Consider the following 20735-nt stretch of genomic DNA (forward strand, 5'->3'; position numbering starts at 1 on the left):
AGGATAAGGCTGGGAGATGCTGAGGCAGAGTGGAGGGGCTCATGGCTAGCAGCGCTCCACAGCGGTCAAGGTTTCGACTCCTTCTTTCAGTCCAGGATCAGGTTTGCCTCCCCTTCCAACCTAGAGGCTCCAAGCTGCTTTTTTCAGTCTAGCTTAAGTCCTCCTGCTGCAGCAGGAGTGCCCTGGGGTTTCTGGCATCCAGCTGCTTTACTCTGAGACCTCTGACTCCTGTGAGAAGTACTTCTCTGACATTTCGGTGATTTTGATCACGGGACCTTTACACTTCTTCTTCCGGGAGGAGGTCTCGGAGAGGCCTGACCTGGAGGCAGCTACAGGGGACATGAGGGATGGGGGAAGGGAGGGGCTGGAGGTTTGGGAACCACTTAAAATGTTGCCTTTAAGATCACGATCCCTCTATACCTCACTGCCCTCCCAACAAGGGAGGGTTCTCAGGTCAAGAAGACTTACCGGTTCTGCATCTGGACTGCACGGCACTGACCACGGTGGCTGAGGGCAGGTCCATCCTGGGGGTGTGAGGGAGGGGCAGAATATGTGAAGGGAGTCTATGGCTTAAGCTACCCTGAGATTGGGAGCCTGGGGGTTGGCAATTCTTGGTTGTCACCCTGTCGCTTGACTCTAGCTAGCCGGTTTGTCTCAGTCTCCTTTCCCCTGCATACATGGCTAACAGTACTGAGCATTTATTCTTGACAGGTATTTGCATGCATTGTCACATTTATCTTCTCTAACACAAGTGACCCATGTTTATGATCAGCCCATTTTCCAGATGGGGAGACCAAGACTTTAATGAACTTTAAGGCTCCAGTTTGTATGTGATGGAGCCAGGACTTGAATCCAGGCCTGTCAGACACACTCTGTCCTATGGGAAGGGAAGGCTGACTTTAAGTGGCCTGGGCCTCTAGTCCTCCCTCTCCTCTAGCCCCACCCTGCTGACCCTGCCCCTCACCGGCTTTCCTCGCCCTCCACCAGCTTGCGGTAGGTGGCAATCTCGATGTCCAGGGCCAGCTTGGTGTTCATGAGCTCCTGGTACTTGCGCAGCTGCAGTGCCATGTCCTGCTTGGCCTGCTGCAGGGCAGCCTCCAGCTGGGCCAGCTTGGCCTTGGCATCCTCGAAGGCCAGCTCCCCCTGTTCCTCTGCTGCCTTGATATTCTCTTCCAGTTTCAGGCACTGTGGTCAACAGAACAGAGGAAAGGGTCAGGGAGTGGAGGAGAGAGGGAGAAAGTGGCCAGGGCCCAGAGCACCTCTGTTGTTTGTGGGGGTGTGCATGGGGAGGGAGGGCTAAGTACTGGCATTACTGGGTGTGCTAATGGGTTGCGATGAAGCAAGAGGGCGTTCAGTTAGACCTGGAGAAACAAGTACCGCAAGCCGCGAACAGAGCCTATCCCAGCTGTCCTTACAGGGCAGCACCTGCTCTGAAGGCTTGTCCTGGCTGAAAGTTGGGACCTCAGCCTGAGCTCTCTTCTTTCTGTGTACTGGGTGGTGGGCCTGGGAGGGAGGCTCTGGGCTCTGGGTATATGCATGGTGGCAGGGCTTCCTAACGCCCCAGCAGCCCTGGGCCATTTACAGAGCACTTTTATTGCAAAGCTTTGCGATCCCTGTGCTGTTGTCCTTTTGGCGGGTTAGGATACCGTCTAACTGCCAAACTGAGGTATGGGGGTGCTAAGTGACCCGCTCAGGGCCTCTCAGTCCAGTCTGGGATGCACTCAGTGTGTGTGAGGGTGTGTGTGTCTCCCTGTTCCCTCCGTGTCCCTGCCCCGGGTGGGTCCTGCAGACACTCACGTGGCTCTTGACAGAGAGGATCTGGGACCGGAGCTTCTGGATACGCACGTTGAGGTCCGCAATCTCGCTGCGGCTGCTCTGGAGACAGTTCCCAAACTCGGCCGCACGGGTAGTCTGCTCCTCAAGCTGGGGCATGGGGGTGCAGTGAGGGACAGCCCACGGTATCCCTTCCAGTACCTCTTACCCTCATGTTCCTTTTTCTCCTACCCTCCTCCCATGCCATATCCCTCTGTGGGTGGCCTCTTCCTGGCTGCCCCGATGAGCAGCATAGGCTGTGCCCACGTTGCCTGCCCTTGCTGAGTGACAGCACCACTGTGAGCTCTGTAGGGCACGGAATGGGGGCTTCTCTCCTGGCTGTCCCTCAGACCCTGACACAGCGCTCGGTTCCCACCTTCCCCACACCTGCCTGTGACCTGACTGCTGAGGTCAACCTACCCCTGTACTTCTCTGCTGCCCCGTCATCAGATCTCAGGACATAGAGCTGCAAGTGACCTCAGCCACCACTAGTCCACCTTGCCTGTGGCCCAGAGACGGCTGTCCAGGCTGCTTCCCAGCCTGCATGCTCAGCCCCATACCTGGCTCCGTGAATACGCCTCAGCCTCTTCTAGGCTGCGAGCTGCGATGGCGTCATACTGGGCTTTCACCTCCTCCACGATGCTGCTCAGGTCAATGTGGCAGCGGCTGTCCATGCCAACAGTCACTGAAACATCTTTCACTTGGGCTGCTAGGTCCTTCAGCTCCTGGCCGGGCACAGATGGGGGGCGGGGGATTCAGGGCTAGTAGGGAGAGGATGGGGATCCTTGGCCCGCCATTTCATCATCATAGCTCTGTGGGGTACAGCTGTCTCCCCACTGCATAGGGAGCTCCCCAAAGGCCTGGCAAAGCCATGTGCATCTTAGGGCCAAACGTCTGGCAAGGGACTGTCTCAGTTCATTAAATAAATATTGGAACAGAAGCCAGGGAATGACAAGGGTGAGGGGCAGGTTGGTGGAGAGGCTGGCAGACTTGTACTCCCCACTGCCAGCCTCACTAAGACAGGACAGCCTGCAAGAGGCCTGGGCATAGCCTTGGTTCTGTGACTTCAGGGTGGCCCTGGAGACTTACTGCCCACTCCCCCTCTGGCTAAGGTAGCTTGCTCACCACAATGACAATAATTTTGCCTTCTCCTCCTGAGGAAACCCACCACTTCTCTGAGGGCTTACTACCGGCCAGACTGTGCTGGGTGCTTGTGCCTGACCTCACATTTCGTCCTCACTGGGCTGATACTATTGTTAGCCCCCGATTATCCCAACAGGAGAAAACTGAGGCATGTAGGTTAGGGAAACAGCTGTGAGTGGCAAAGCTGGACTCCAGATCTCTTGCTCTCTGCTGCTGCTACAGAGCTCCCATAGATGGGTGGAGGCAAAGGGCTGGAGCCTTCTCCCTTGTCTTTCCAGCCCCAGACATGTCTCCTGAAGTGCCACAGCTGGGCAGCTTTCCGGCAGAATGCTCCAGGGAGCATAGGAAGAAAGGTGGGAACAGGGATCTTCACGAGGGGGTGCAGGGTAGTGCCTCTTTGGTCCTGTGCTACTTCTCTGAAGGTGCTGAACAAGGGTGGGCTTCAGTGGGGGCAAGAGGAGCCAGAGGAGCATTAGCACCCAGAGAATGGGCCACATGGCTGGCAGGGGCTGGGCTGGCGGCTCAGAGCCCATTGTGCAGCAGGCTGTGGGGTGTGGACGCAGAGTACTTCTTTTAGCATCAGTTCACCTTTGACCCTTATTTCAATCATCAAATTTCAATCAGTGTCCCCATTTTGCTGATGGCGTCACAGTTTTTAAAACTTGTTTGAATCAGGATCCAGACAAGCTCCATGAATTACAGTTGGTCCATACGTCTCTAAGTGTCTTTTAATCTCCGTTTCTCTCTTTCTTTTTTTTGACCCTATAATTGTTCTTATTGGTTGTCTGCCATGAGAAGTCCCCCAGAGTCTGGAAGTCAGGATTCTACCATCGCTCCCTGGGCCAATGTTGAACATGCCCTTCTGGGCCCTATATTTCCTGAAAACTGCGAGCTGGGTCTGGAGGCCTGCTGGCATCCAGGCTTGGGTCTTTGGCATGTGACTGCTCTCCAACCCAGGTTCCTGACTTTGGGCCCCTCCCAGCCCTCTGCCCATCTTTATGCTCAGAGAGGTCGTGCTGGAGACTCCAGTCTCTATGCCTAGAGAGGAGACGCTTCTGAACTTCAGCTATGGGCCGTGGGGGCCAGCTAGGGCTGTGCAGCAATCTGCAAGGCACCTGCCAACACTGCTCCCCTACCAGCACCTACTGATGACAAGGCTGGGCTCCTGGACAAGGAGCTGGGGCAGTGGCAGGCACTCTCAAGCCTCCCTCAGGGCAACCTGACTCTGCCCTGAGCTCAGTGGCCAGCTGCCCTGGGAGTCTCCTGCTAGGGCAGCAGTTCTCAGTCTGTGGGTCATGACCCACAGGAACTGTGTTAAAGGGTTGCGGCATTAGGAAGGTTGAGAACCACTGTGCTAGGGGTTTGGGTTGGTCTCCAAATGAACTTAACAGAAATCTCAGGGCAAAAGCAGGAGGGACCAACTGTGGCAGAATGGGGTTGATGGTTCCCACAGACTCATGACTTGTTTCTGCAGCTCTGGTCACCAGCTGGCATTTCCCATGTGGAACCAGCACCCTGGCCAGGGCACGGCTGCCGACAGTTTCCGGGATGCAGCTTTGGGGCTTTCTTCCTGTACATATTGTGGGTGTTTGTGGGTATGGAGATCCCAGAAAGAGCCCTCCAGTGCACATTCAGACCAGGTCTAACTTGGCCCTAGAATAGGCCAACGCACTGTCAGGGCACACTCTAGGTGGGCTTCCTGGTCAAGGCAAAGGAATTGGCAAACACAGCGGGTGGGGCAGCCTCGGACCCTTTCTGGAAGGAGCGGGTTAGCAGGAGTTTGATAAATAGAAGAAAGAAACAGAGCATTCAGAACAGGGCAGACCTGTTCAGATATGTGGCCCCTGCTGGGTTGCAGGGGTCTAACATTGCACTTGGGTAGTGGGGAGAGGGATTGGGGATGGGGCTCCCGGAGAGCAGGTGCCCCTCCAGGTTGGGCAGGATTAAGCTGAGTCCAGTTTAGAGGAGAGCCTGAGAAGGCTGCTGTTTGTGTGTCCACGCTCATTGTGCTCCTCAAGTCAAGGCAGGTGATGGCTCTCACAGGGTAACTTAGTGTTGGTTCATAAAATGTAGTGCTTGATGGCAGTGGACTCTGAATACCATCACTTCTTTTTTGTTGTTGTTGAGACAGAGTCTCACTCTGCTGTCCAGGTTGAAATGCCATGGTATTGGCCTAGCTCACAGCCAATGAGCTCAAACAAACTAACTCTTAGGCTCAAGTGATCTTCCTGTCTTAGCCTCCCAAGTAGCTGGGACTACAGGTGCCTGCTACCACACCTGGCTAGTATTTTCTTTTCTTTTCTTTTTTTTTTTCAGACAGAGTCTCAAGCTGTTGCCCTGGATAGAGTACCGTGGTGTCATAGCTCTCAGCAGCCTCCAACTCTTGGGCTCAAGAAGCAATCTTCTTGCTTCAGTTTTTCTATTTTAGTAGAGATGAAGGCTCTCTTTTGCTCAGGCTGGTCTCGAACTGGTGAGCTCAAACAATCCCCCTGCCTTGGCCTCCCAGAGTGTTAGGAGTATAGGTATGAGCCACCACACCTGGCCCTCATCACCTCTTATTAGTCAGATAATTCTGGTCAAGATTTTTGGTGTCTTTGGGCCTGGGCTTTCTCACCTGTAAAATGGAACTGAAAGCAGCCACTGTTTATTAAATGCTTACCAGGTGCCAGACATGGTTCTAAGTGCTTTAGGGTATGCTAACAAAATAAATCATCCCAACAGCTCAGTGAGCTAGGTGCTATTATTCTCCCTATTTTACAGATGGGGAAATTGAGGCATAGGGAGAGAAAATAACCTGCTCTAGTGTACATAGTTACTGAGCCAGTATTCAAATCCAAGCTGCTCTGAAGTCTGTGCTCTCTTAATCATCATCCCTGAGTCGCAGGGCTGCCGGGAGGATTAACTAGGGGTAAATCTGGGAAGCACTGAGCACAGCGCCTGGAATGTATTAAGTGCTCCATAAACAGTGGTTGAGGACACTCTATTGCTGTGCTTAGTAAAGGTGATGAAGCTGGACAAGCGTATAGGGGCAAAGGAGCCCATTCCTGGAGCAGCCTCCCTGCCAAAGCTGTTTAGACAGCGGTGGCTTCTCTCTGCAGGAGCCAGCCTCCCACTGGGTGTGCCTGGCTGCAGACAGCTGTCAGCAGACTCTAGCTCACCTCCCCGGACCCAGAGTTTAAGGGCGGGGCAGGCAGTATTCCAGTTGGAGTTAGGCCCTAAAGGCACTTGGGAGCCGGACTATAATTCAGAGACTGAGGGGGCCCCTGCCAGCCCAGGGTCCTCTCCCTAACCTGTGTCCCTGGAGGGGAGGAGCAGAGAGGTGGCTGAAGCTGTAGTGTGAGGACAAGGCCTGAGCCAATCACAGCAATGGGCTCCTGCTCAGAATGTTGCCTGGCTGCGTGCATGCGTGTGTGCTTGTGTTTTGGAGGGAAGGAAGGAATGTTTTCTGGGACGCAGGTGTGGGCCTATATATTTCTGACGTGGTCTGTGCTCCAAAACTGAAGCTAGAGTGTCCAGCCTTCCTGGAGCTACTTAAATCTCAACATGTTTTTCTTCCACCTAAGGCAGCCTCGGCCGCCACTGTTCTTTGCTTAGAACTGCTCTGACCAGTGAGGTAGATGTTAAAATAATCCCATTTTGGATATATTGAGCCAAACAAAGTCTACTATTAAAGTTAATTTTTTTGTGTGTCTTTAAAAAAATATGGCCATAGAAAACTTAAAATTAGGGTGGCGCCATTAGCTCAGTTGTTAGGGTGCTGGCCATATACACCCAGGCTGGTCGGTTCAAATCCGGCGGGTCCAGCTAAACAACAGTGACAACTGCAGCAAAAAAATAGCAGGTGCGTATAGTCCCAGCTACTTGGGAGGCTGAGGCAAGAGAATCGCAAGAGTTTGAGGTTGCTGTGATGCCATGGCACTCTACCGAGGGCGACATAGTGAGAATCTGTCTCAAAAAAAAAAAAAAAAAGAAGAAGAAGAAAGAAAACTTAAAATTACATAGGTGGCTAGTGTTATATTTCTATTTGATAGTGATGACCTAGAGACCCATGGATGCAGGGAATCTTTTTGGCCAAGGAACAGTGGTGCCTTCTCAGCCCATGGTGGAGCATGGAGAGAAACTTGAACCTCACATCCTAGTGCCCGCTTACTCTGCTTCTGAAGCAATGATAAGTGCCACAGTGCGCTGTCACTGTGGTCCCTTCTCATAGCAGTCTTCTTTATGATACACACCCACAACCAGAGACCCTGTACATCCTCCCTCCCCAGGACCCACCAGAAGCTACACTCAGAGTAAGGTCAAAATTTTGTCTCAGGGCCTAGGGCCCTGCATGGCTGTCTCTGACTTAAGTCCCCCACCCCGCACTGTCTGTCATGAGCATGGTGCCTTCTTTCTTTCTCTTTAATCACAAAACTCTTGGGGTGGTGCCTGTGATTCAGTAAGTAGGGCACTGGCCCCATATACCAAGGGTGGCGGGTTCAAACCCAGGCCCTGCCAAACTGCAACAATAAAATAGGCGGGTATTGTGGTGGGTGCCTGTACCTACCACATGCTCCCAGCTACTTGGGACACAAGAGAATTGCCTAAGCCCAAGAGCTGGAGGTTGCTGTGAGCTGTGATGCCATAGCACTCTACTGAGGGCAACAGAGTAAGACTCTGTCTCTTAAAAAAAAATCACCAAACTCTCTCTGGCCCCAGGTGCTTTGCGTGGCTCCTCCCTCTGCCCAGTGCCACCTCAGATCTCCACTGGGCTGGATCTTTCCCATCCTGGGGACTTCACCCACTTTCACATCCTCTGAAAGGTGCCCTGCCCATGGGCTCTGAGGCTCTCCCCTACCTCCAGCATGAGCGTGTCACCCGAGTTCCTGCTCTCATCACCCTGCAAAGTGACCTTGTCTAGATATTTGTTGACTTGCGTGTTACCTGCCTCCTTTCAGCTAAGCTGTGCCTTCTAGAGCACAGCCCGTGACAGTGCCTGGCCTTCATAAACATTTGTCAAATGCATGGAGGGTTTAGTCCTCATCACGACCTTACCAGGCTGGTAGTATTACTCTCCCCATTTTATAGATGAGATAATTGAGGCAGAAGGAGAGAAATAACTTGCCCAAAGTCACAGAAATGGCAAAAAATCAAAACAAACAGACAAACAAAAAACAAACAAAAAAAGAAAAAGCCAAATCAGGATTGGGGCCCAAGGGCTGCAAAGTTCAATCAGATCATTTGTTCCAGCTCCTGGGTTCTCTGCCTCTGAGGCCAGTGTCCGACCCTGGCCCAGGGCACCTGGTACCCTGCACACCTCAGCTCTCCAGCACACATGAAGACACAGCTCCCTGTGAGAATGGACTCTGGGGACCTGTCCATGCTCCATGAAACGCGTGGCCAGGGAACATGTAGGATTACCAACACCAGCATGGAAGGGGATTTAGGAAACCATCAGTGCCTGCTGAAGGGTCCATGCCCCCTAGAAGCCCCTGCATCCCTGGGTCCTTTTCTGTGGACCAGCCAGCTTTTGACTCTCAGGACACTGGCCCCATTTCCTCACCTGCTCGTAGATGGTTTTCATCAGTTCCACGAAGCTCTGTAGGCTTTTTAGCTTGGTTTCCAATTCAGTTCGACGAAGACATTCTGTGTCCAGATCCTGGAGTTGGGAGCAGTGGTAAGTGATGGGAGGGAATGTTGGGGTCCCAGGTGTGAGTGGGGTGAGATCTCCCAGAGATCTGGCTCAGAGCCTGGGGAAATGAGCTGGATGGGGATGGTTGTACACCTTTGTCTGTCGGTGCTGGGACTTAAGTCTCTGGGGGCTTTGCTTGGGCATAAAGGAAAGCAGGAGCTCCTGAGGGGAAGAGGGCCGAGGGCCCAGGAGGAGGGAGCCCCAGCAGGCAGGTTACCTTCTTCAGCTGGACGAAGGTGAACTCCATGTCCGTGCGCTTGGAGATCTCATCTTCATACCTGAGAGGAGAGGGAGAGACGCTGCTTAGCAGGACGTGGGGGGCCTGGGGGCTGATTAACTACCCTTGGATGAGGCTCAGGGCCTCTGCAGTCCCAGTGGGTATGATCTCATGAATCTTGTGACACACTGCTCTGCTTCATGACATCCTGGCAGTGACTCCCATTTTTCTTCCTCCTGATGACCCCCACGCTCTCCCTGTAGCTTCTGCCTCTTCCTGGCTCTGTTCCCCTGCCTTCTCCAGGAGGTCACCCCTGCTGCCCAGCACTCTCACCTGGCACTTGTCCCTTCATTGTTCCTGCCTCCAGTCCTGAGAACCTCAGGCCCTGCAGAACCTCAGAACTCTGCGCCTTTGGTCAAGTCCCCCAGAAGCACCCTGCTCATGCCTCGCCTTCTCCCATCTCCACTCCACTTTGTAGGACACCATCCTACCATGTTCCCTCCAAAAGGAGGAAGGAAGAGCATGCACGCTGCTGTCAGATGGACCCACACTGTGTTTTTTTCCTCCTTGGCTTCCTTGCTTGTCAGGTGTGGGGCTGTGTGTGCACGTGCACGGGGGCTGACAAAGCCCACTTCTGACTCAGCGACAGTTTGTGGCTCACAGTCAGCACTCAGCAAAGTGCAACAGCTACTCCCTTCTCAGTCCAGTCTCCTTCTCTGGTCTACCGGTATTTGGAACCAGGATGCTGTTGGATGGGTGGATGGGATCCCTGCATCCCTGGCCTTATCCTCTTTCTTCGGGCAAGATGTTTGTCTTGGCCCCATAGAGTGGGGGTCTACTGGCTCTTGCCTGCCCTTGTAGAGGTGGGGTTTCTGCTTTCTTCCCCACCTCCAGCTGCTTGAGTCATTGGGTAGCTCTAATTACAGCCGCCTGCCTGCCCCAGTCCCTGACCTCTGGCAGAGGTGGCGTCACTCCCCGCCCACAGCCGCTGGCTGGAGCTGGGCCTCAGCCTTCTTTTCCACCAGAAACACCTGAGGAACTCCGGGAGTGGACCCAAGGGTGGCCAGGAACTGCAGGGCATGTGGGTCTTCGGGTGGTCTTAGCATGCTAAGTCACATGCTCTGCCGGCTGCTGCCTTAGCTTCTGAGTCTGTCAGGGGCTCTGAGGGTACAGTTCTGTGGCCTGGACAAAGGGGTGGGCCAGGGAGACCGTTCTGCTGCCTGGGGCCTGCCAGAGAATGAAATGCTTTGACTGCAGGGGGAGTGATAGGTGCTGTGGGCCACCTTGCCCCATGTTGGGTATTCTACCTATACCCTCTCCTGGGATCCTTACAACTCCCAGCTTGGGAGGTCCTACTGGTCCCATTTCACAGATGAGGAAATAGAGTCTCAGAGGAAGGCTTGGAGGCTCCTCTGGCATGCTGGTCAAGCTCAGGCATCCAGAGCCACACTGCTTGGGCTCAAACCCTGGCTTCTTTGCTAACTAGCTGTGTGACTTTGATAAGTTACTGGTGTGCCTTGTGATAGTGATGTCATGAGGCTTAAAAAGGGCCACCCATAAAGGGCTTCCAGCAGTGGGCTGTGCCCTGAGGCTTAGCCCTCTGCCTGGGCCTCCTGCATTCTTAGAGAGAAGCCTCCAGAAGCCTCACTGTAGAGCGTGGGGGGCTCTCTGCACATCCTTTCTGTGCAGAAGGCTTGGCCAACCTAAACAGGCTTCCCACTGGCATGTGAGGGTCTCTGAGGAATTCTCTGCCCTGGGAACAGGGACCTAGGGAGCCCCTCCCTGACAGGTCCTCCCCACACAAGCCCCATGGTCAAGACCCCTCTCCCTTCCTCTCTGGATAGCAGAGTTCCGGCAGCTGGGGCAGGGCCCTGGAGAGAGGTCACTGCGGTTGTCTGCACTGCCTTCTCTCTGCCCTCGTTGCTGGGTGCCCTTACCACCCCACCTCTGATTTCTGCTTGGCTCACTGAGCAATTACTACTTGTTTAGGGCCTGCTCCCTGGTTTATTTTTGGTTCTGTCTCCTGAAAAGCCTTAGGTAGGGAACTTCAGGCCTTGGGCTGGGGGTGTTGAGCCCCGTCAGAGCCTCCCACACCCTTGAATGTGCCCTGGCTTGGGGTGGGCATGGAAAAGCTGTGTCTCCTCAGTGTCATTTGCAGACCCACTGGAGAGATACCTGCTGGGGGTCTAGGCAGACATAATCAGGGTAAATTGAGGGAGACAAGTGCCCTAGAAGCTGCTCTAGGAAACCTCCCCTGGAGGAGGACACCAGGAGTGTGGGGACCAGAGGTGGCATCTCATGGTGTCCTCCCTGGGCTGAGTCTGCCTTGACCCTGGACCTCCAGGTATGCTGGGTGGGTAGGGTGGGAGCAGAGCCTGAGGCCCTGGGGAGAGGCTGATGGCATAGCAGGAATATTGGGCTGAGTCTGGCCACTGGATCCTAGTCTAGGACCAGCCCTCATAAGGAGGCTGCTAGTCCATCCCCAGCCTTTGTGTAAATTAGGATAAGGTCCCCTTCTTGAAGGGCGTGTGACCTTATGCAAGTCTGCATGGCTTGATGTGTGACTGGATTGCAGCCCCTATTCACCCTTCCATCACATACTCTTGTGCAGTGCACAGCTTGCACAGCTTACACAGCTGTATGTGGCATCCCTGAGTCACTTGGCATGTGGCTTTGGGCAAGTTGCTTCCCCTTGCTGGGTCTTTGCTCCATCCTTAGGAAATAGAAGGGTTAGACCTGCTGATCCTTGGGGTTTGTTACCCCAAAGTCCTTGGAAGTCTCTGTCCTCACAGAGGCTGAAGTGGTGCCTTTTCCCCTATCCTACCCCCAATCCTCTGCTGGTCTGCCAGTCACCAGCTCCCCTACCCTTCCTCAGGCCCTTTTTAGCTTGTTACACCCGCACCCCCTGTCCCCACCTGCCAACTTGTTTATTTCTGGGAGCCAGGCTGATCTCATCAGCCCTGTAGGGGCAGGGCACAGCTCCTCCCAGTCAGGGCTCGGCCTGGCGTCTTCTGGCTCCTGGGGGCCCCAGGCTCTGCACAGACAGGCTACGGCTGCCTGGCTCTGGCCTGAAGACCAAGAAGCCCTTTAGTTCCACCATCAGGCCCAGTCTCTCCTTCCCTAACTTAGGTGGGCTCCCTACCCAGAGAAAGGAAGAGCCTAAATGGTAACGTCAGAGAGCAGGCGGATGGAAACCAGGCAGCAGGCCAAATGAGAGGGCTGAGCCATATTAAAACAACAGTATTATTTGTACAGAACTTCCAGTTACAAAGTGCTTCCATGGACATGATCTGGCTAGGCTCCTGGGAGCAGCCTTACCTGGTGGCTGACTGGGGTTAGGGAGGAGACTTAGCATGTGTGACTTAGCTGTGTGACTGAGCCTTGCCCTCTCTGAGACTGTTTCCTTCCATGAAAGGAAGACCTAGGGCTCTAGCAAGCTCTGCCATCCTCTGATCCTTCGAGGACCAGAGACCTACTAGGAACTGGTGAAATAGGCCACAGGTTCTGGCAACCCAACGGGACTCCCCTCATCATGGTTATTTGTTGGGGAGTTGCCTTCTCCAAGTTGGCAGTCAGATGACCTGTGTGTTTCCCTAGGACTTGGGAGGACAGGGGCACGGAACAGGTGTTGGGCAAACTGAGCCATAGCCCTTGCCCCTGGGCTCCTGGACAGGCTGCCCCATTCTCTAGTTTGCCCTGCTGGCTGCTCTAGGTACTGTGGGCCTCATCGCAGACTGGCAGGGTTTGGGGCTGGGCCAGAGCACTGCAGGAGGGGAGAGCTCAGCCACACCTTGTCCTCCCCTGTCCCTGGCTGGGGCCTCCTTGCAAGGAGACCAGACCCAGGGAGGGGGTGTAGGGGTACAGCCTCTCTGCTCTGCTTCAGCCTCCTTGTCCCTGAAGCCCTGCTCACTGACTGGTCAGAAAGGGTCACTTCTCTGAGCAAGTGCCCAGAGTGTCCTTTTAGAGTGGCCAGTTCAGTTCAGCAAACCTATGTTAAAAACCCACTGTATGTGGAGAACTTTAGCCTTCTAGGAGATAGAAAACCCGCCATTTATATAGTATAACTATAGTATAACTCTAGAGTATAACTGCCAGGTACCCTGCTGAATTCACGACATCCTCCTTACATCAACCTTTTCCCATTCCCATGTCACACAGGGGAAACCAAGGCTCAGATATTAAGCAATTTTCCAGAGGTGATGCCCTCAGGTAAGGGATGGGGGCAAGGATTAAACTCCCTCCTGGTCTAATGCCCAAGCCTGGGCCCGTAACTGCTGGGACACATTATCCAGCAGCTGTTTGCTTGTCTGTCTGTCCACCTGCTGGAGCTGTGAAAGTATCTTTCCAGCTGGAGCTGTGTTTTCCTCACCTCCTAGTGGCTCCCTGCCAAGTGAGATAAAAACCCAAAGCCACATCCAAGCAGAAACCCATCTGTCATTCTAAGGCATAATTCCTCATCTCCAGAGCAATACTAGACAGCAGCAAGTGTGTTCACGGCACAAGAGTATGGCTACTTGAATTAGCATGTGGGTTGTGACAGTGCCCAGGGGCCAGCAAGCACAGGGTTTAGCTGGGAGTCTGCACAGACTGACTTTGTTGGTGAGGATTACCATGTGGGAGGGGCGCTATAGGGTCACTGTCATGTCTCCACTATTCAGAATACTGTCTGACACATGCTAGTCCCCCAGAAGGTATATCTGGGGTTAAAGAAATGTTTCCTAACTCCTTTCTTCTTCCTTTGGTGTGGGTGCCACCCACCTGAGTATGGTGTGGTCCCTACCCTCAGTCCCTGGGGGCGACCTACCTGATTCGAAAGTCCTCGACCTTCTCCAGCACCTGCAGCAAGTTGGCCTCCAGCTGGCCCCGCTCCTGGCTCACTTTGCGCAGCTCCTCTTGCAGCTGGCCCTGGTACTCCTCATAGAGGTGCCTGAGGTCGAAGGTGGCTGTGTCCTGGCCCTGCAGGAAGCTCCAGCGGGTCTCTAGCAGCTGGTTGCGCTGCTCCAGAGCTTGCACCTGGGACAGTAGGAGGGCAGGGAGTGGGCTGGGTGTGCACTGGTCTGGGGCTGAGGCCTCAGGCTGGCCAGCCGGTGCCCGTAAGGGCTTCCCTGGGAAGTAGCAGCTCATGTGTGCACACCCACCCAGGCCCTCACTCAGCACCTTCAGAACACATCTCTAATTACTGATTGTGCAGACCGAAGATGGTGAGATAAGGAGTGATCAGGGCAAGGTGGAGCCAATTAGCAAAGGGTTCCAGGGGAGGGAGGGAGATTGGGTGTGAGAGTGCCAGCATGTGACAGGCTCTCCAAGCCTGCCTGGAGCTGGGGTGGGAGACCCCAGAGAACGTGGGTGTCAGAGGCCCCTCTGCCCCTTCCCCTCCAAGACAAGCCTGGTCTCATCTTGTCTTGGAAACTCAGCAGGGTAGGGCCTGGTTAGTACCGTGCTTGAGTGCTAATCCTCTTGACAACCCAGGACTTGTAGCCTCCCAAACCTCAGTTTTCCCAGCTAGAAGTTAGGGGTGATAGTACCTGCTTACCTCTGAGTGTTGCTGGGGAAAGCACCTGGGGATGTGCTTTAGTATAGTGACAGTAGCAAGAGGTTATGTGGCTCCTACTGTGTGCCAGGCCTGGTTCTAAATGCCTGACATCTCCAACTCATTAAATCCTTGCAACAACCCCATGGGGTGGGTACTATTATCAGCTGCATTTTACAGTGGAGGAACCAGATACAGAGAGATGAAAGAACTTGCCCAAGGTCACAAAATCAACCAGTGGCAAATCCAGGCCTGGAATCCAGGTAGTTTGAATTTAAGGTCATTTAACCACCACCACAAATGCCTCCTGTTTGTTGCTGGAGTCACTGTGGGCTATGAGACCCCAGCTACCTTCCTGGGTTGGTTTCTGCCTCCAGTTAGGCCCAGATTTGCCTTGAGGATTAAGATGGGGAGGCCTGCTTCTCCTCTCCAACTCTGCCTCCCACCTCCTGCTGTCCAAGTCCCTACTAGGTCCTCCCCTTCCCTCCACCCGGTCTAGCCCAGCTCAGCTTCCCCACCCCTCCTGTCCTCTCTAGGCTCCAGCCCTGTTGGGCACTCTCTTCCTTCCATCCCAGGCCCTTCCTCTCCCCCTCCTGTAGGAAGCCCTCTGTGACTCACTCCTTGAGTACCAAGGCCCTCAGTTTACCTGTTCCTTATTTGCCCTATTCAGCACCCTCCTCACTGGACTGGAAGTCATTCACTCCTCTGTTGGGGTCTCTACTCCTTGGTGCCCAGATGTAGGTAGGCCACAGGGGTGGAGGGCATGGCTGCGGCATGGCTCCTGGACAGGTGGGCTGTTTCTGCCCTGAGAGTGTGATAATAGCCAGCCCAGCGATGTGTCCTCTGACCACAGTGGAGCTGGGCCTCCTCCTGCCACAGCTTGCACTGCTGGCCTGGGCTCCCAGAATTGTAGCCTGAAGGAGCCTTTTGGATCAGCTGGGCTCTACCCTTCATTTACAGAGGAGGGGATGGAGGAGACCCAGGGGGAGACCTGGGTCACACAGCAACTTGGTGGCCAAGCTTCCCAGAGAGGCCCTTCTGATGGCTGCTGCCTGCTCTGGGCCTTTTTGGGATCCCTGTTCCTCTGGAATCTGAGTGCCAGGCAGGCTCCCCTTTCTTTCTGTTTTTTAATTTTTTATTTTTTGAGATAGAGTCTCAGTCACCCTGTGTAAAGTGCCATTGCATCATAGCTCAGAGCACCCTCAAACTCTTGGGCTCAAGGATCCTCCTGCCTCAGCCTCCTGAGTAGTTGGGAGTACAGGCACCCACCACCATGTGTTTTTATTTTAAGTAGAGGTGAGGGTCTCCCTCTTGCTCAGGCTGGTCTTGAACTCCTGAGTTCAAGCAATCCAGCTGTCTTGGCCTTCCAGAGTGCTGGGATTACAGGCCTGTGCCTCTGCACCCGGCCCCCTTTCTCTCTCTAACCTGCCTACTTCCCCAGCTTTTTCTTATTTTCCTGGGATGCTCCGGTGACCTTGGGAAATACCCTCTGACCTTCGCAGTAGACAACTCCAGCAGGAATACTGGATGACAGCACTTGACAACAGCATTTGTGGGCTGTCATTCCCCTGCTCAATTCCCACCTGTACTGGTAGGTTCTGCTTGAAGCCAGATTCAAGCCTACCCATCTGCTGTTCGTACAGCCAAACAGGTTCAGTAGGGGTGGAGGTCAAGAGGGTTTCTGCTCTGCTTTGTGTATGTGAGAAGGAGCGTTGTGGGGGGGCATCTGCTTACCCCACCTTCTCTCCATTTTAACAAGCAGGAACTCCGTGTTTACACTGAGGGTGGAGTGATGGGAGAGATGTGAGGCTCCTTCCTCCACCCATGAGCAACAGAAAAACCTTCATACCAGGAAGTTCTTCCCTTAGTCTAACCTTGATCTTCTATGCTTCAACATGATCCCACTGGGGATATGGTATGCATTTGGCCAGCCACTCCAGTGAGAGGGCCTTTGAGTTCCTAGGGAATCAGGGGCAGCCAGCCCCCTGTCACCCATTGCCTTTGGGGGAGTCTTTTAAAAATTTTTTTTAAATTAAACCCTAACTGTCGATGCATTTATGGGGTTCAGTGTACTTCTTCTATATACAAGGTAAAATGCTTACATTGAACTAAGTAACACATCCATCGCAATTATACTCATTTCTAAATAGTTTTGAAATGTACCATTGCATCATGCACATTAGGTAAGGTCCCCCCAAATACCCTTCCTCCTCGCATATCCCCCTTCCCCTCCCCTCTCTCTCCTCTTCCCTTCTACTTTCTAGACTTTGGGGGAGTCTTTTGTTGCCTCGGTGGGTGGGGACAAGAACTCATCCCCCACCCAGGACCTTCCCTGCAGAAAGGCTCCTCCCTCTCGGAACAAAGGCCTAGGGAGGGCCGATAATCCTGACACCCTAAGGGGTGCCAGCTTTCTTGGTTCCAACCCATCAAGGCTGCTGAACCCTCCTCTCCTTCTTCCTCCTGCCTATGCTGGTTGACCCCTATACCATTAGGTTATACTGTGGCAGCTGTAGGAGGGGCTCCCAGAGCAAACACCTGTGCCATCTGCTTTCCTGTGTCACAGCAGGAGACTGTGACCTAGCTCCGTGGTGCTAGCTGCGCAGCTGAAAAGCGAGGCTAGGCCAGGCAGGGGCTTGGGGAGAGATGCATTTTTTGGGGGGGGTGGATTAAGCAGGCTAAGCTGGAGCTCCAGGCTGAGGTCTGCGCTTCCCTGGGGGAGTGGGGTAACCACCTCAGAAACTTCAGGTCCCGAGCTTACAGGGCAGTGTCTTGGGGGCCTGCAGGTCCTATGCCTCAGATGGGGGCCATTAAATCCTCTGCCTTTAGCGGAAGTTGGCTTTGCCCAAGGAGCCTCAGAGTCTCTTCATCAGGAAGGCCTGGTTTGTGTCTTTCTGTATACAGGCAGGGAGGTGACTCTGGTGACTGCCAGAAGTCAGTCACACAGGCCTAGGGGAAGACATTGTCCCCATCCCTCCATCTCTAGGGATTTTAGCAATACTCTTGGGGTTCCTCTCTGCAGTTTCCCCAGGATGCCCTGGGCCAGTCCTGCCTCTGTGCCACCTCCATCCCCTCTACCGTCTGCATGTGAAGGAGAGAAGCCCAGCCCTTTCCCAGTCCTTTTTGGCCTCTCCCACAGGTGCTTCTCATCCTCCCTCATCTTGGGATTGGCCTCACCAGTCCTGTTGCTGGCATGAGCTCAAGGCCACCTACAGAGCAGGGTGGAGAGGAATAGTGGAATCTGAGGCACAGAGAGGGTAAGCAAATTGCCCAAGGAAACACAGCCAGCAAGTGGAAGAAACAACTCTGCTCCAGTGCCTCTCTGCCAACTCCTGAGTCTCTCTCCCCCTCCTCCTGCTCTTTCTCAGTGTCTCAGAAGGGGTTGTGGAGCCAAGTGGCCAAGTGCCTCTATCCTGTCCTCTCTTTGCTTAGAGCCACCACCCATTGGTCTTGGCATCTCACCTCTGACCTTCCCCTGGGCCATACATGTCTCTCTGGCCTGTGCTGCACCCACTATCCCCCAGTCCCTTCACTTCTCCTCCCAGCAGGGCCCCTCCCTCCTGTCTTCTCTAGGCTCCTGCCTGGAAGGGGCTAACTGGGTTCTAGGAGATCCCTGAGCCAGGCCCCATTATTTTTTTATTTGGCAGTTATAATGTATTTACCATGTACGGGGTATATTCTAGCTGCTTTCAAAAATTATCCCATTTGCTTCTGATAAGCCCATTAACTGAATGTGTACTGTGGCACAGAGAGGTTAAACAACTTGCCTGAGTTTACACAGCTGGTCAGTGGTGGAGCCAGGATTCAAACCCAGCAACACTGCTCAGTTTCTGCTTCTACCTGGGCCCTTACGACCTTCAGAGGGATCTAACAGATTATCCCTGTGGAGTTGGTAGGTCAGTAGAGCCCCAGAAATCAGGCCCCCAAAGGGCTAGCACCCATGACACCCTCCATTGTACCCTGAGGGGCACCTTAGCTCAAGGCTAAGGCTTGAAGGTTGGGAGGCTCCAATTCTGTTGAAGACCTTCAAGGGCATTGCCCTGGCCCCTGGGCATAGACCCCAACTCCTAGTGCCCTTCCCTGCGCCCACCCCACCATTCATCCCCATGGCAGAGGCACAGGGTGATTTCAGCACTGGCATTTGAGGGAGAAAAACCACATATCTGAGCCAAATTACATAGCTTAGTGAGATATTCCTTTTAGAGCTTTGACCTGGGTGGATAAGGCTTTGCAGGGATCTGCCTCCCAGGGAAAACTGCCTAGCAGTTTAGGGCTCTGTGCTGCTGCGGAAGGGCTGTTGCACCTCAGGGGATGGTTGCCTTTCCTCTCCAGCTACTCCACTGAGCACCCCAGGTGTGGACAAGAAAACTCTAGTCTAGCCAAGTGAATGGAGAAGAGAAAGACATAATTGCCAACTCAGAGACCACTGGCTTTTGTCTCACAGACTGCGTTCACATCTAGATGGCACCATATGCTGGTTGTATGACCTTGGGTAAGGCACTTAACCTCTCTGGTCCTCAGGTTCCTCATCTGCACAGCGCTGTGTGGGCTAAATCACAACACATTTGCAAAGTTTCAGCAGAGGGCCAGACAGAAGCTCAATGTGTGCTCCTCTCTTCCCCTGCCTCCCCCTGGGAGCTCCCACCTTGTAGGGGAGACCAGGAACATTCGGAGGAACACAGACTTGGAGAGGCCAGGCTACAGACAAGGGCCTAATGCTAGGCCTCTGGTTTCCTGTGAGGGCCAGGAAGGTAAAGTTTTCCTTATCTGTAAAATGGGCATAAAAATGTCTTCATAGGTTGTTGAAGGAAATGGAGATAAATCTGAAAGGCATCTGGCACAGTGCCTGGCATATAGCAAGCTATTAGCACCTGTTACTATCATGATTATTTTTGGACAGAACAGGAAGGGCTTCTTGGAGGAGGTGAGGAACAGGTTTGGAAGGTGGACAGGACTCACTTGGGAGCTCCCTTTCCCTGGGGGGGGCAAAGACGACATGGGAGTCCCACACCAGTTGCAGGCCATGGGCAATCTAGGAAGCATGGGGGGTTGGGGTGTTAAGGACTCATGTCCCTGCTCAGGGTGAGATGTGAGGAGGCCTGCTGGCTGCTGGCCCTGACTCGGAGAATCTACCCCTGCATTCCTGTCCCCTGACGTGCCAAAGCTGCATCCTCTCTCACCGCAGCCTCTGCAGCAGCCTTGTTCCGGCAGCCCCACACGCCCCCTCGGCCCTGCCAGTTCTTCTGACCCGGAAGCTAAGCAGGGGTGCCTTCAGAGAGACTCTGCAAGGCCATTGAGGGATGCACAGGAGGGTGGACCTTGGGAGGGCATCTCCACTGTCCATCTGTCTCTAGTAAGACTGAGGACCATGCCTCCATCAGCCACTGCCATGACAGGGACCCTGGCCACCCTCAGCGCTGCTCCTTAGTCCAAGCCTGGCAGTGGTGGTGGGGTTTGGGTGGTCCCAGGCTGTGCAGTATATTGCTGTTCAGATGTCCCTCAGAGGCCATCCTGGGGTACCTTTCTCTCCCAGTGCCAAGATGGATCAGCAATGTCCCTCCTAGCCTTCTGCTCAGAGTTAGCAGTGTGGCCTCCCCATTGACTGGGGGCAGAGGTGGGAATGATGATCCATGCTAGGGAAATAAAGAGCTTGACCACCTGCCTAGGCCTGGTGGCCCCTTAGTTTTTGGGACCCTCCCCCTCTGACACCACCAACGTCTCACCTTGCCAATCAGGGAGGCAAATTTATCATTGAGGACTTTCATCTCCTCCTTCTCCTGGTTCTTCTGCTGCTGGATGGCCGGGTCCACTTTGAGGTCCAGGGGCACCAGTAGGCTGGAGTTCACGGTCACATTGGGGATGGTGCCAGCCGACCAGCAGCCCGTCAGGCTGTGGGAGCTGAAGCCTGACCCAGGGGTCCCACAGCTGCTCCATCCCGAGGCTCCAGGCCGGGGGCTGCCCGCTGGGGTCACCTCACAGCCGCTGAGGCTGCTGAAGCCAACGACGCAGGAGCGGCAGGCCATCACGGACCCCCGGCCTGGGAACAGGCGGGCCCTGGGATGAGCGAGTGAGCCTTGGAGAGGTGATGAGTGGCAGGCTCTGGTCGCAGCCGAGGCAGGCTGGGGACTGAGGAGTAGACACCTGTTGTACAGTGCTCATTAGCTGCAGGAGGGCGGGACGCCTCCCAGCCTGACCAACCTGTTGGATGATGCTGGGCTCCCGCCCTCCCCCAGCACAAACACACATGATTCTCCCTCCTGGCAGGGGATCTGCCTTGCTGAGAACCTGGTCACAGGTTCCAGACCCTAAGCCCTGGACCAAGCAGGCTTGACTCCAGGGAGGAGCCAAGGCTTGGCTGGCTGGGG

The 20735-nt window shown here is 54.2% G+C and overlaps 1 protein-coding gene across 1 annotated transcript; it reads right to left on the reverse strand.

Moving 5' to 3' along the window:
* Positions 1 to 207: 207 nt before the first annotated feature.
* Positions 208 to 20439, reverse strand: KRT80 (keratin 80). Its single transcript, XM_003790402.2, has 9 exons — positions 20094 to 20439; positions 13648 to 13856; positions 8844 to 8904; positions 8498 to 8593; positions 2373 to 2537; positions 1798 to 1923; positions 965 to 1185; positions 469 to 524; positions 208 to 329 (listed from the first exon to the last, which is right to left on the reverse strand). The coding sequence occupies exons 1-9, from the start codon at positions 20391 to 20393 to the stop codon at positions 208 to 210; spliced, it is 1356 nt and encodes a 451-aa protein (XP_003790450.1). The 5' UTR covers positions 20394 to 20439.
* Positions 20440 to 20735: the final 296 nt, after the last annotated feature.

The sequence above is a fragment of the Otolemur garnettii genome, unplaced genomic scaffold (assembly GCF_000181295.1).
Source record: "Otolemur garnettii isolate 467f Iridium unplaced genomic scaffold, OtoGar3 scaffold00043, whole genome shotgun sequence".
NCBI classification, from domain to species: Eukaryota; Metazoa; Chordata; class Mammalia; order Primates; family Galagidae; genus Otolemur; species Otolemur garnettii.